This window comes from Scyliorhinus canicula, chromosome 22 (assembly GCF_902713615.1).
Source record: "Scyliorhinus canicula chromosome 22, sScyCan1.1, whole genome shotgun sequence".
Taxonomy (NCBI): Eukaryota; Metazoa; Chordata; class Chondrichthyes; order Carcharhiniformes; family Scyliorhinidae; genus Scyliorhinus; species Scyliorhinus canicula.
This window is the reverse complement of record NC_052167.1, coordinates 21,286,377-21,301,275: the sequence shown is the minus strand read 5'-3', so window position 1 is coordinate 21,301,275 and position 14,899 is coordinate 21,286,377. Positions and strand designations below refer to the sequence as shown.

Below are 14,899 nucleotides of genomic sequence, written 5' to 3'. Positions count from 1 at the left end.
TATCACGGAGCTGTTAAACCATTAGTTTCTCAGCCGTACAGGTTGTGGTGCAGGCAGCAGCAAAACTGAAAGTCTAGGCCAGTTTGGAATGGCTTCTGGGGAAGAGGGTTGGGAACAACTGAGTGAGATATTAGCACAACAAAGACATCCTGAAAATAAACTAGCTGCAGGGCATTAAGAGGCATGATCACGCACCGCTGATCGAATAAATTCACATTGATGTCCACAAGAAGATAGTAAAAGCAAGAGTGCTTTTTTACAAATTGAAGTATTCCAAAAGGGATTGTTAAGTGAACAGGAAAAATGGGGAGAAGGCAGGATAATGGTTCCCCGGGAAAGTCTGAATTGGAGGGCTGGGTGCAGAGATGATGGGTTAAATGGCCTTCTTCTGCATTCTGGGATCCTCTGAAAACGTACACAAGTTGTGTGCATCAGTGTTTCAAAAGGGATTGAAGCCAAAAACGTCCAATTCAGGGATGAAACTTTTACCATTAAGGCCAGCTAACACACAATCTATCGATGAAAGCAAGGGTAAGTTTTGGCCCAAGAAGTTTCAGAGCACTTCTGTAACTGTGGATTCTTTCATATGTTGATCGTCAAATGGTCTCAGTTCAGTATAATAATAATAATAATAATCTTTTATTGTCACAAGTATGAAGTTAATGTGAAAAGCTCCTAGTCGCCACATTCCAGCGCCTGTTCGGGTAAGCTGGTACGGGAATGCCGCGCTGCTGGCCTTGTTCTGCATCTCAAACCAGCTGTCTAGTCCACCGAGCTAAACCAGCCTTGATATCTCATGCAAAGGACAGCTCCTCCAACGATGCAGCCCTCCCTCACTACCGCACCGGAGTTTCAGCGCAGATTGTGTACTCCACAATGTTCAAGTATAGCTTCTGACTCAAAAGGTTACACTATCACTGAGCCAAGCTCACCTACAATCTACATAATATAGTGAAAAATCTTACACGTTCATGTCCAAATAACTTGAATTTCTATCATTCCAGAGTTGACAGTTTTACGTTGTAAATACTATGTCCACATTTATAATAGGAACTGCCTATGTAAACAGGTCACGCTGTTATTACATGCTTCTGCCAGTAGTGGCTCTATAGAAACCCGGTTTTGCGTTTCCCAGTTCCTCAACCTGCTATACCCCTTTGCTCTAACCAACTCCAGTCAAATAACAATATAAAACTCCATGTTACATAAATGGAGGACAAAATACATCTGTGGATGTAATTCAACAGATTACATCCGTTGATGTAATCAACCGCTTTGTAGCACACCAACATTCACTTAACCATTTTGAGGACTACATTGCCTATGCAAAGTACCGATCATCACCGTACGCCAAGATTAAAAATGAATCTAGTTGTGGGTGCTCTACTTCCAACTCCCGTTTAAACAATTATCGATTTATCCTCAATTTTAATTTTCTGCCCATCTATCATTTTGTTGTCAATGGTGTTCGATCTTTTGCCAATCCCATGATTTTTTTTTTTTTAAAACGGGACACATTATTAAGCTAATTCTGAAAATCAATATACATTGAATCTGTTGCATTCCTTTTATCTATCGAATTGGTCACTTCTTTATAAGAACTGCTAAATGTGTCAAATACCCGAGTTGAATCAACTCGGTTTGTTCTCACTGGAATGACGGAGGTTGAGGGGCGACCTGAAAGAGGTTTACAAAATTATGAGCGGCATAGACAGAGTGGATAGTCAGAGGCTTTTCCCCAGGGTAGAGGGATCAATTACTAGGGGGCATAGGTTTAAGGTGCGAGGGGGCGAGGGGCAAGGTTTAGAGGAGATGTACGAGGCAAGTATTTTTTACACATACGGTAGTGGGTGCCTGGAACTCGCTGCCGGAGGAGGTGGTGGAAGCAGGGACGATAGTGACGTTTAAGGGGAATCTTGACAAATACATGAATAGGATGGGAATAGAGGGATACGGACACTGCAAGTGCAGAAGATTTTAGTTTAGACGGGCAGCATGGTCGGCACAGGCTTGGAGGGCCGAAGGGCCTGTTCCTGTGCTGTACTTTTCTTTGTCTTTGCACTTTGTAGCACCATGCCAAATTGAACTCCAAATATCCTGTCCTTTATGAGCTAGCACCAAATAAAGGGCCAGAAAGATTGTCAAGGAATAACACAATATATTCCAGCAATGATAATAATAATAATCTTTATTAGTGTCACAAGTAGGCTTTCATTAACGCTGCAATGAAGTGACTGAAAATTCCCCTAGTCGCCACACTCCGGTGCCTGTTCCAGTACACAGAGGGAGAATTCAGAATGTCCAATTCACCTAACAAGCACGTTGTGCGGGACTTGAGAGAGGAAACCGGAGCACCCGGAGGAAAGCCACGCAGACATGGGGAGAACGTGCAGACTCCACATAGACAGTGACCCAAACAGGAATCGAACACGGGACCCTAGCGCTGTGAAGCAACAGTGCTAACCACAGGGCTACCGTCGCACAGTATAAAAGGTTCTTCGTTTGAGCTCTGGGTCTCAAGCTTCTCTACCGAGATATTGGGAAGATGCAGCATATTTATAATAATAAGAATAATTGCTTATTGTCACGAGTAGGCTTCAATTAAGTTACTGTGAAAAGCCCCTAGTCGCCACATTGCGGCGTCTGTTCGGGGAGGACGGTACGGGAATTGAACCCGCGCTGCTGGCATTGTTCTGCATTGCAAGCTAGCTATTTAGCCCACTGTGCTAAACCAGCCCCAATCTGGAAACAAGTTGGAATGGGCAGTGACACGGAATCAAAGTAGAATATCCAGTATCGGACCCAAAAGTGTGACAGAAATCGGCATTGGGCAGTGTGCAATGTCTGACGTGTCATAGATTTCTGAGGCACCGCTGTCAAATTATATGGGAAATATACGATAGAATTGTCTGGAATATTAATACAGAATTGAATGTACAATAAGACAAGGGGGCATAGATTCACATTGAAAGGCAAATTTAGGCTAATCAAATAGTTTTCTTCATGGAAGCCATGATCGACAAGGAATTAATTTTATATCTGTTGGTGCAATGTGGGTATCGCTGACTAAACCAGCATTTACCCCCCTTCAGAATGTGGTGGTGAACTGCCTTCTCGTCATCATAGAAGAGGAAAAAAAAAACATTGAAGGTATAAAGGAGCATATAAGGGTGTAGTGGATGAACTCAGTAAAAATCTGGAACTAAAAGTGACCACGACACCATTGTCGATTGTTGTAAAAAAACAACAACTGGTTCATTAATGTCCTTTAGGGAAGGAAATCCTCCGCCCTTACCTGGCCTGGCCTACATGTGGCTCCAGAATCACATGGTGCTCTTTCGGAAGGCCGATGGGCTGAATGTCCTCCTTCTACATCTACACTGTAGGGATTCTATGAAATGTGATTGGCTCTTAAAATGCCCTCTGAAATGGCCTCGAAAGCCCCTCAGTTCAAAGGCAATTAGGGATGGGCAATAAATGTTGGCCCAATCGGCGATGCCCACACCTCCTGAGTGAATAGAAACAAGTGGATAGCACAATTGCTTCACAGCTCCAGGGTCCCAGGTTCGATTCCGGCTTGGGTCACTGTCTGTGCGGAGCCTGCACATCCTCCCTGTGTGTGCGTGGATTTCCTCCGGGTGCTCCGGTTTCCTTCCACAGTCCAAAGATGTGCGGGTTAGGTGGATTGGCCATGATAAATTGCCCTTAGTGTCCAAAATTGCCCTTCGTGTTGGGTGGGGTTACTGGGTTATGGGGATAGGGTGGAGGTGTTGACCTTGGGTAGGGTGCTCTTTCCAAGAGCCGGTGCAGACTCGATGGGCCGAATGGCCTCCTTCTGCACTGTAAATCCTATGATAAAACAACGACACTTTCTTTCTGGACAGATACATTAGGATGGGCTGAAAGGACGTCTTCAACGTTATTTGCAAAGAAAAGCAATGGCAGCCTTACCGTTGATGTGTTTTACTCGGTGAGGATGGGGGTTGTGGCGGGAGAAAAAGGAGTGGTGACTGAGCCTCCCAAAACGAGAACTGCTCTTGGGTTTGGCCTGTGATCTGTCAGCGTCAACACTGAAACGGAGCAGGGAATTCAGCGGCGATGTGTCCTGCTTGTCCATCCACCTCTGTACTGGTTTGTTCTTGAACGGATCAAGTACCGGTTGCCCCAACTTCTCCATGGTTTCCTTGACCGATGCCTTCTCGGCGCTTTCAGAGAGAAACACAGTCAATGACAAATAACTCTGCAACGGTCCCAGAACCAAACAGGACGACTGACAAATTTCAATTTTATTTGGTCAAAGGCGTCTCAGATTTGAATAATCCTGTCCCCCTTTGTAAATCCATGCCCGATGATTTCACCCCTCCCTCACCCGTGGGCGGGATTTTCCAGCCCTTTCCGGCAGCGGGATCTTCCGGTCTGCCAAAGGCGCCACCCGGCGGCTGTTTCCCCGGCACACAAAACGCCATAGACATCAGCGAGACTGGATGACCCCGCAGGCGGCCAATGGCGCGCCACCGGTGGAAGACGGGGTGGTGATTTGGTGGGGGGAGGGTTGGTTGTCGGAAAATCTAGGCCTGTACTTTCCTCCATCCCTGTAACCCTCCTCGCGATCCCTCCATGTTGTCCCTTTGCACGTGTCCAATTTTGAACACTTCACCATTAGTGGTCACGCCTTCAACTGCCTGAGCCCCAGCCCTAGGAACTTCCTCGCTGATCCCCTCTACCTCTCTTAATTTAAGTACGAGCTCTCGGAGCTCTTTCATCAGGTGAGGAAGGAGCAGTGCTCCGAGAGCTCGTGTTTGAAACAAACCTGTTGGACTTTAACCTGGTGTTGTAAGACTTCTTACTGTGCTCAACCCCAGTCCAACGCCGGCATCTCCACTGCATCTCTTAATTTAAGATGCTCTTGAAAGCGTGCCTCCTTAACCAGGTTGTTAGTTACCTGTCCTAACATTGTTGTGTGACCCGGTGTCAATATTGTTTTGATAATGCTCCTGTGTCGAACCTTGGATGAGTTACCACTTCAAAAGGTGCATTCATGGTTGCTCTGGTCACTATTCCTTAAGTTCTAAATTACACCAACGTTTCTTCTATAACGGCTAATATTTCTTCTATAACGGCTAATATTTTGTTCTCTATTGTCCCCACATGCATTATTACGGAGGATCATTAATTCGAACCTATTTGAGTAACTCAAATCCGAGCATCTGGGAGCATCACGTTCAATGAAACTGGGAAATACCACGCAGCCCGGATCTACATTCTACAAATCTATGAGTCGGATTCGCCTCCTCAAGAAGCCCAGGGGGCGATTCTCCGCACTCACGACGGTGCGTACAATAGCGGGGGTCGTAAATTTTTACGGCCACACTGGTCTGACGCCCTCCCGCTATTCTCCCCCCCACGCCCGCCTCCCGACACGAATCGCTGCCCGCCGTTTTTTACGGCGAGCAGCGATTCTCAGCTGGCCGATGGGCCGAAGTCCAAGCCCTTTACAACCGTTTTTAGGAACGTCAAACACACCTGGTCTGACCGTTCGTAAAAACGGCTGTAAAGTTGCGATCTTGGGAACCATGGCACCGATTGGCACGGCCATACCACGGCCGTGCCAAGGGTGCCATGGGCCCGCGATCGGTGGGCACTGATCGCGGGCAGCGGGTACTTACCCCGCGCACTCTTTATCCTTCCGCCGCCCCGCTGTATCCATTCGCGGGTCGGCTGAGGGGCATACCGGCCCGCGCATACGCGGGTTTCACGCGAATGCGTGATGACGTCGTCCGCGCATGCGCGGGTTGGAGTCTTGCAATCCGCACATGCGCGGCTGACGTCATGTGACGCGTCAGCCGTCGCAAACTCTGGCAAGCAGGCTCAACAAAATTCGTTAAGCCCGCGATGCCGGAGTTCATGGCCGCGGGATGCTAGCCCCGACCGGGGACCAGAATCGGTTCCCGGTGCGGAAGTGAATCCCTCTGCGCATGCGCGGGGATGATGCCGGCACGATCTGGCGCATGCGCCGATTCGCGCCGTCCGGCGGAAGCCCTTCGGCTCCAGCTGGCGTGGAGGATTCCGCACCTTTGGGGCGGGCCGACACCGGAGTGGTTCACGCCACTCCGTCCCGCCGGCACCCTCCGCCCCGCCGGGTAGGGGAGAACCCCGCCCATGGTGTCACCGATAATGTTGGAAATCTAAAATCTTAGAAAAGCATTCTGACTTATATGGTCTGTGAATAGCAGTTGCTTCAATCCACGGTTAGTTTAACTGAACCCACCCACACTTGATTGAGTATTCGTTGGTGCTGTTTAGTTATCATGCGGGCCCCCTCACCCCCAGTGTTGAGAGACCGACTTCCCCCTGTTGATAATTAATAGCCTGCGTGATCCTGTGTGTAAACAGCACCTTCTCTTATTCACAAGTGGTCCCAAAGTTCTTTATGGCCAATCGATAAGTTCTGGAGTGCAAATGGTCTGGATTTCCCCCCCCCCCCCCCCCACCCCCCCCTCACCCCTCCCCCCCTCACCCCTCCCCCCTCACCCCTCCCCCCCCACCCCTCCCCCCTCCCTCCCCCCACCCCTCCCCCCCCCACCCCTTCCCCCCCCTCCCCTCCCCCCCCACCCCTCCACCCCCTCCCCTCCCCCCCCCCCCTCCCCTCCCCCCACCCTCCCCTCCCCCCCACTCTCCCCCCCACCCCTCTCCCCCCCCTCCCCCCCCAGCCCCTCCCCCCCCCTCCTCCCCCCCACCCACAGGGGCCTGTAGTCTTGGTTCAAGTAGGGGATCTGCAGGTGCCTCAGTGGCAACGTGGCACTTTTGTGAAGCACAATTCCATCTCTAGAAGCTCAACCAGCAAGAAAGGGCGAGATCCTTCACCCCACCCCAAGTGGTGCGTGTTGCCTTGGTGACCTGCTATTGACCGACGGCAAGACTGACCATGTCCCACCGCTGTCAATGGGTTTTCCCATTGTTTGTATTCCTCACCACCAGGAAGAGCTGTCACACTAAAACCAATCTGTGCGAAGCTAATGATTTATCGTGATGGGACCTTGAAAGGCATGAAATACGCTACTTAGGAGATAAGAATTGCACAAGAGGCTGAGATATGAGAATCTCTGGTTCACTTTATCCAGCTTTCATTAGGCCGTCTCACAATGAGAATTCCACTTGCTCGACTTTCAACCAATCTAGTCTATTAAAATCTATCAGAACCTAATGAGCTGCATTGAATCGTTACTCTAACAGGATTCATTGAGATAACAGCCCAGTGCTCGGTTCAATCACATCAGAAAACACTTACTCCAGATTGCAATTGAACGCGGGAACTTCACTCATGGCGGCCGTCATTCGGTTAATTCTGCGCAGGTGGAGAGATGCACAAAAAAGGACAATAGTAAAAACAGAATACATTCATAAGGCAAAGCAACTTTCAAGGCGAGGGAATAAATTGAGATTAAGCACTTAATTTTACAGGTACTTGATCTCCAGTGTAACAATATGCTTTATTGCAGCTCTGTGGCCCGCTCTGGAACTGCGTAGGCTGTGCAATTGCCTTTGAAAGAGTACTCCATCCACACCCACTCCCCCACCCTATATAATAACCCTTAAACCTAACCTACACATCTTTGGACACTAAGGGTAATTTATCATGGCCAATCTTCCCAACCTGCACATCTTTGGACGGTGGCAGGAAACCGGAGCACCCGGAGGAAACCCACGCAGAGACGGGGAGAACGTACATACTGCACACAGGCAGCCACCCAAGGCCAGAATTGAACCCGGGTCTCTGACGCTGTGCTAACTACTGTGCCACCGTGCCACCAGAGAACCTGTGGTGGGGAGCGTTGGGGGGGAGGGGGGGAGAGGGGGGGGAGACAGGGGAGAGGGGGGGGAGAGGGGGGGAGAGGAAGGGGGTGGAGAGGGGGGGGATGGGGGGGGGAGAGGGGGGGAGGGGGGGGAGAGGAAGGGGGGGGAGAGGGGGGGATGGGGGGGGAGAGGGGGGGGAGGGGGAAGAGGGGGAGGGGGAGAGAGGGGGAGGGGGAGAGAGGGGGAGGGGGAGAGAGGGGGAGGGGGAGAGAGGGGGAGAGGGGGAGAGAGGGAGAGGGGGAGAGAGGGGGAGGGGGAGAGAGGGAGGAGGGGGGAGGGGAAGAGAGGGGAGGGGGGATGGGGAGGGATGGGGAGAGAGGGGGAGGGGGGATGGGGAGAGAGGGGGGAGAGGAGGGGGGAGAGGGGGGAGGGGAGGGGGAGGGGGGAGGGGAGGGGGAGGGGGGGAGGGGAGGGGGAGGGGGTAGGAGGGGGGAGGGGGGAGTAGGGGGGGAGGGGGGAGTAGGGGGGGAGGGGGAGGGGAGGAGAGGGGGGTAGAGGGGGAGAGGGGGAGAGGGGGGAGAGGGAGGGAGGGGAGGGGAGGAGAGGGGGAGGAGAGGGGAGGGGGAGGGAGGGGAGGGGAGGGAGGGGAGGGGGAAGGAGGGAGGGGGAGGGAGGGAGGGGGGGATGGGAGGGAGGGGGAGGGGGAGGAGGGGGATGGGGGGAGGGTGATAGGGGAGGGGGGGGGTCACCGTTGGTGTGATTAGAAGGATAAGTGCAGAGGATGTATGGGAACACAACCAACTGGGTATTCCCCTCCAATCCACACACCATCCTGACTGGGAAATATATCGGCCATTCCTTCGCTGCCTCTGAATCAAAATCCTGGAACACCGTCCCTAACAGCACTGTGGGTGTACCTACACCACAGGGATTGCAGTGGCTTAAGAAGTCAGCTCGCCGCCACCTTCTCAAGAGCAATTAGGGATGGGCAATAAACGCTGGGCCTCGCCAGCCACATCCTGGAAACAAATTTTAAAATCTTAATTATTTATCAGCTTATAATTAGAATCCACTTTCCTGTGTGCTCAATAATCAATGAAGAAAAGCAGAATTTAATGTTATGTTTTTATCATTTATATGGCAAGGATTTGCCATTAGTTAGAAACTCCACTTCAGTCTCTCTATTCAATCGGCCTCTTTGACCCGTGACTTTTGAATTTTCACCCTATCTCATCAACGTGTTTCAGTATAATGGACGGCCCATCTCCTCTGACTTATTCTTCACCTCTTTACCATTCCACCTGGCTTCTTTCTCAATTTGCTTTTTCGTTTCTGTGCAAGGCATTGCCTGCAATATATTTAGTGCCATCCACTGACATTTTGCCTTCAGCCTCCCTGTTATTTTTCTTACGAACTTGCTAGATTTGCACATTGCAGTAACTACCCATTAAGCTTCACAGTTAACAGCACAAGTGCTCTTTCGAATAAATTTTTTTTAACTTAAAATCTCACTGATTAAGGTGCCACCATTCACTAAGGTGCCAGATACCTCACTGCCCTCGCACTGCTTCATGTCTTCAGCAATCTACAGTGCAAATTACACCTCTCGGATGCCCCAGACTCTGGCCCCCAACGAACAGGTTCTCAGAACAATGCCAAGGTAGGAGTGAATCAGGACTCAAACAGGTTTGTAATAACCATTACTTTCAACCCAGAATTGGATCAGAAACACGAGTGTGCCCATTCAAGAATAACATCCCCTGTGATAGCAAAAAGGGTGAACAAGCAGCAGCTCACATTCAAGTCGATAGGAAATCTGCCGTCCTTACCCGGTCTGGCCTGAATGTGACTCCAGACCCACAGCAATGTGGTTGACTCTTGACGCCCCCCCCCCCCCTGAAGGGCAATTAGGGATGGGCAATGAATGCTGACACAGCCAGCGACGCCCACATCCCACGAACGAATAAAAAATAAAATTTCAACAAAAAGGTTTTTTTAAAACATTTTTTTCAACTGCCTGCAGACATTGTCTGCAGAAATCAAAAGACAAATTGGGCTGGAATGGCAAAGTGCAATAGAAAGAGTCTGAGCAGATGAAGAGATCCATTAAACTGCAACCTGCTAATGTGTTAGAAAGAAATTGAAAGGCACAGGACAAAGAGACTGAATAGAGGGACTGAAGTGAACTTTCTCACTAATGTCTCCTTGCCATGAAAATTAGAACATCGCACTCTTAAATCCTTGGGAGCACTGGACAATCTATTCTGATTATAAGCTGACCATCAGATAGTGGCTTTTAGCTTTTAACTAGTTTTGATTTTGATCAGAATGGGTTTTTGTGCCTGAAAACAAACATCATTAGTCTGGGACACGGCCCCCGTGGCTTCCTGATCCGCAAACTGCTCCAGGAAGCGAGTTTTCTACAAGCTCGAGCAGGAATTCCAGATTTCACTTCAGCGCCGTTCCACTGGTGTTTAATAATCATCTTTATAGGGCAGCACGGTGGCCTAGTGGTTAGCATTGCTGCCTCACGGCGCTGAGGTCCCAGGTTCGAATCCCGGCTCTGGGTCACTGTCCGTGTGGAGTTTGCACATTCTCCCAGTGTCTGCGTGGGTTTCGCCCCCACAACCCAAAAAATGTGCAGAGTAGGTGGATTGGCCACACTAAATTGCCCCTTAATTGGAAAAAATAATGGGGTAATCTAAATAAAAAAAAAATAAATAATCATCTTTATTGTCACAAGTAGGCTTACATTCACACTGCAACGAAGTCCTGTGGCAAGCCCCTAGTCGCCACACTCCGGCGCCTGTTCGGGTACACAGAGGGAGAATTCAGAATGTCCAATTCACCCAACAAGCTCGTCTTTCGGGACTTGTGGGAGGAAACCGGAGCACCCGGAGGAAACCCAGGCAGGCACGGGGAGAACGTGCAGACTCTGCACAGACAGTGACCCAAGCTGGGAATTGAACCCGGGTCCCTCGCACTTTGAAGCAACAGTGCTAACCACTGGGCTACTGTAATGACCATAACAATACTTAACACCGAACTATGGATGTTCCTCCACGGGTGGGATGGGGTGTGAGGGGGAGGGGGGGGACTGTAAAATGCAGCGAGCCGTTTAAAACTCCACTGACTTCAGCAGAGACGGATAATCCCACCAGTGGGAAGGGCTGTAAAATTCACCTCTCCAGAAAGAGTTCCAAATACTCACAACCTTTCACCCCCATCTCCATTTTTAATGGGCAACTCCTCTTTCTCGATTCTCCCACAAGAGGAAATATCCTCTCCACACCCACCCCGTCAACACTTCTCAGGATCTAAAAGGTTTCAATCAAGTCACCTCTTTCCTAAACTCCAGCGGACACAGACCTAACTTACCCACCTGTTCCTCATAAAACAATCTGCTTATTAGTCTGGTCAACCTTCTCTGAACTGATTCCAATGCATTGACATTCTTCCTGTGATGATCGGAATACCTTGCCCCTTTAAGAGGCTTGTGATGATCGGAATACATTGCCCCTTTAAGAGGCTTGGAACCCTGGGGGACTCCGCCTCTGGCTACGCCCCCTGGGAAACAGTACTTAAGATGAGACTCCATTTTGCGAGCACACTTCTCATGGAGGCTGCCATTGTTCACTGCTTATTAAAGCCTTTGATTACTGACCTAACTTTCATGTCGTAATTGAGAGTGCCTCACTTCCTCAAGGAGCCCAATACTGGACTCAGTACTCCAGATGTGGTCTCACCAGTGCCCTATACAACTGAACCATGACCTCCCTTCTTGTGGCCTAGTGAGTTAGCATCCCTGCCTCAGCCTCATAGGTTGCGTTCATAATACGGCCAAGCAGATCGAGTCTGTCAATCTTCAAGATCATTCCAAACATGCCAATGGCTGGTGGCAAGAGTGGGAGAGATTCCTGGTCAGCCACGCTTGATGTCGAGCAGAATCAAAACAAACACTTCATTTGTACTTTACCTTTACTGGGGGCACAGTGGTTAGCACTGCTGCCTCACAGCGCCAAGGGCCGGGGTTCAATCCCGGTCTTGGGTGACTGTGCGTGGAGTTGGCACGTTCTTCCCGTGTCCGCGTGGGTTTCCCCCGGGTTCTCTGGTTTCCTGTCACGGTCCAAAGATGTGAAGTTTTGGTGGATTGTCCACGATCAATCCGTGGGGTTACGGGAATAGCGGCGGTGAGTGGGCCTAGATGGAGTGCTCATTCAAAGGGTCGGTGCAGACACGCTGGGCCAAATGGCCTCCTTCCGTCACATAGAGAAATACAGCACAGAACAGGCCCTTCGGCCCACGATGTTGTGCCGAACTTTTGTCCTAGGTTAATCATAGAATTTTGGACACTAAGGGAAATTTAGCACGGCCAATCCACCCAACCTGCACATCTTTGGACTGTGGGAGGAAACCGGAGCACCCGGAGGAAACCCACGCACACACGGGGAGGACGTGCAGACTCCACACAGACAGACAAGCCGAAATCGAACCTGTGATCCTGGAGCTGTGAAGCAATTGTGCTATCCACAATGCTACCGTGCTGCCCTTAAGAACAAATTAATCTACACCATTATTCTACCATAATCCATGTACCTATCCAATAGCCGCTTGAAGGTCCCTAACGTTTCCGACTCAACTACTTCCACAGGCAGTGCTCTCTACTCTCTACTACCCCCACTACTCTTTGGGTAAAGAACCTACCTCTGACATCCCCCCTATATCCTCCACCATTTACCTTAAATTTATGTCCCCTTGTAATGGTTTGTTCCACCCGGGGGAAAAGTCACGGGTTATAGTAATTCCTGGGGGTGGGTAAATAGGAATTCAGGATCCTCAGTACCCACCTGAGCAGGCAGTTTAACACCACATCCGAAAGAAGGCACCTCTGACCGTAGGGCACTCCATCAGTACTGCATTGAAGTGTCAACGTAGAGTTGTACATCCAAGGCCTGGAGTGGGACTTGAACCTGCAACCCTTTGACTCAGAATTGAGAGTGCCACCAATTGAGCCATGACTGACAAAGTGTAAAGCAGTCGTCACAGGGGAAGTAAGAGTTTAAAATAGCAACAAAGAAAAAAAAATCATGTAATATTCTGCACGCTCACAAACATCAAAATGAGAATTGGACCGAGCTAAGACCACAAAGAGATAAGAAAGGCGATCGGTGATGATTCTAAAATGACGGAGATAATGAATAGATATTTCGCCTCAGAGTGGGATTTTATTGTCCTTCCCACTGGCGAGATCTACCATCCAGTTGAAGGCGATCCTCTGTGGTGGGTCCACCGACGACAGGACATGTGAGCCACGCAAACCGCCGTAGACTTCTAAGGGACCGAAAGATTCCAAAATCCCATCGGTGGCCACTGGCGAACCGCCTCCAAGAGGGGTGGGGCGAGAGGTGGGAAACCTACACTCCCCACGGCGCCTGTTCGGGTACACAGAGGGAGAATTCAGAATGTCCAATTCACCTAACAAGCACGTCTTTCGGAACTTGTGGGAGGAAACCGGAGCACCCGGAAGAAACCCACGCAGACACGGGGAGAACGTGCAGACTCTGCACAGACAGTGACCCAAGCCGGGAATCGAACACTGGTCCCTGCAGCTGTGAAGCAACTGTGCTAGCCACTGTGCTACCTTGACCAGTTTGGCTGAACAATGCTGCAGTTTTTTTTGTCACACCAGTGACTATTGGAAGCACTTCACTAAAACAGCAATTGCCAATCAACCTCCACATAAACAATGCAATTATTTTTAAATGCACCCTGCAAATGAAGAACCAGTTTTCCTGAGATTATGTTGCATTGTCTTTTTAAGAGATTGGGCCAAATAGCTTCAGGTCTATCTTGCTTCTCTCCCCGATCTCCCATCTTCAACCTCAATGTGCTGGCAGTAGTTTTGAAAGGGAGCTCACAAAGAGAGACCTTTCTCGACAAAGTATGACCATCTTTCTTGTACACTGGGGAAATGTTAATTGCTTCATATGCAATACTTTGCATTCAGCTCCAGACTTTCAGATAAATGAGTGCTCTGCACTCTAACTAAACAAAACAGAGAAAAAAATGCCACTTAACAACTCGCACTAATTAACAACATTTGCTAAAACCTTTGCTACATGTTAAAAATGTATTATTAGGTCACAGTGTGACGGATCTGTCAGCCAAGAATACTGTTCTATTGTGAACAAGGTAAATAAAACTGGGCAGTGTGCGTTAAGTATCGCCAAGATGTAAATAACTTACCAATTACAATTTCAGCATTCTCTTGTATTCCCCCAACTTTAGGCAACTTCAAGCACATTGGTGTTACCGCACTTTGGCTTGCCGGTTTGTTTGTCTTGTGACTGATTCTTGCTGTTGTTGCTAGGATACATTAATCTGCAATCAAGTTTTGGGACACAACAGATTAAACGCACAGTTAGAGACGCCGCTTATACAATTGTCATTTTCTCCCCGTTTCGGAATCAAACCTCACACACGGACCTGCGGTGCATCGGGCTGAAATTTCCCGAATCGTTTCGTTGTATGCAGCAAGGCGGGGGTCCTCAAGTGAGCGAACAGCAGGCCAAATTCGCCCGTACAAAACGGGTGAGGGTCCTTCCGTGTCATTCAATACCGGCGAAACTCTTGAATGCATAACAGCAAACATTTTGCAATTCAATGTCAAATTCAGCACAAAGACTAAACTGGAGACATGTTGAAAACTAGTCAGGGTGTCAAAATGTGAATCCGATCACTTCACTCCTTGAACCCTTGTAAAATTACCATGCAATTTTTATTAATTTATTAATTAATCAGGGATTATGGTGTCAATCTCTACATGCCACGTCCAGCTCATAATTGGTCTTGTTTTATTAAACCAGGAATTTAAATAGCGTTCAGTAATTTGATTTTAATCCCTTACTGAATGTAAATGACAGGTTTTCTCCCATGATAACCCGCCTGTTTACAGATCAGCTGAGAAACAGTTTCATTCTTTTGAGCCTTGATAGTATTGCAGAAGTTTGTAAATCAGATTGTGGACATCCAGCCCAGCAGTTGTGTGTCAGCTCTCTATAACATTTCCCATTTTCCTGCTCTCATCGTCAATTGCTTCAATTTT

The 14,899-nt window shown here is 49.1% G+C and overlaps 1 protein-coding gene across 1 annotated transcript in view; it reads right to left on the bottom strand.

Annotated features, from left to right (window-relative positions):
• Positions 1–14,400, bottom strand: part of LOC119956213 (protein TBATA-like) — a 33,549-nt gene extending 19,149 nt beyond the window's left edge. The window contains exons 1-4 of the mRNA XM_038783220.1: positions 14,281–14,400; positions 14,041–14,175; positions 7,289–7,345; positions 3,952–4,205 (exon numbers count right to left, since the gene is read on the bottom strand). Of these exons, the coding sequence (XP_038639148.1) occupies positions 3,952–4,205; positions 7,289–7,335 (301 nt within the window). The 5' untranslated portion in view covers positions 7,336–7,345; positions 14,041–14,175; positions 14,281–14,400. The remainder of the gene's footprint in view (positions 1–3,951; positions 4,206–7,288; positions 7,346–14,040; positions 14,176–14,280) is intronic.
• Positions 14,401–14,899: the final 499 nt, after the last annotated feature.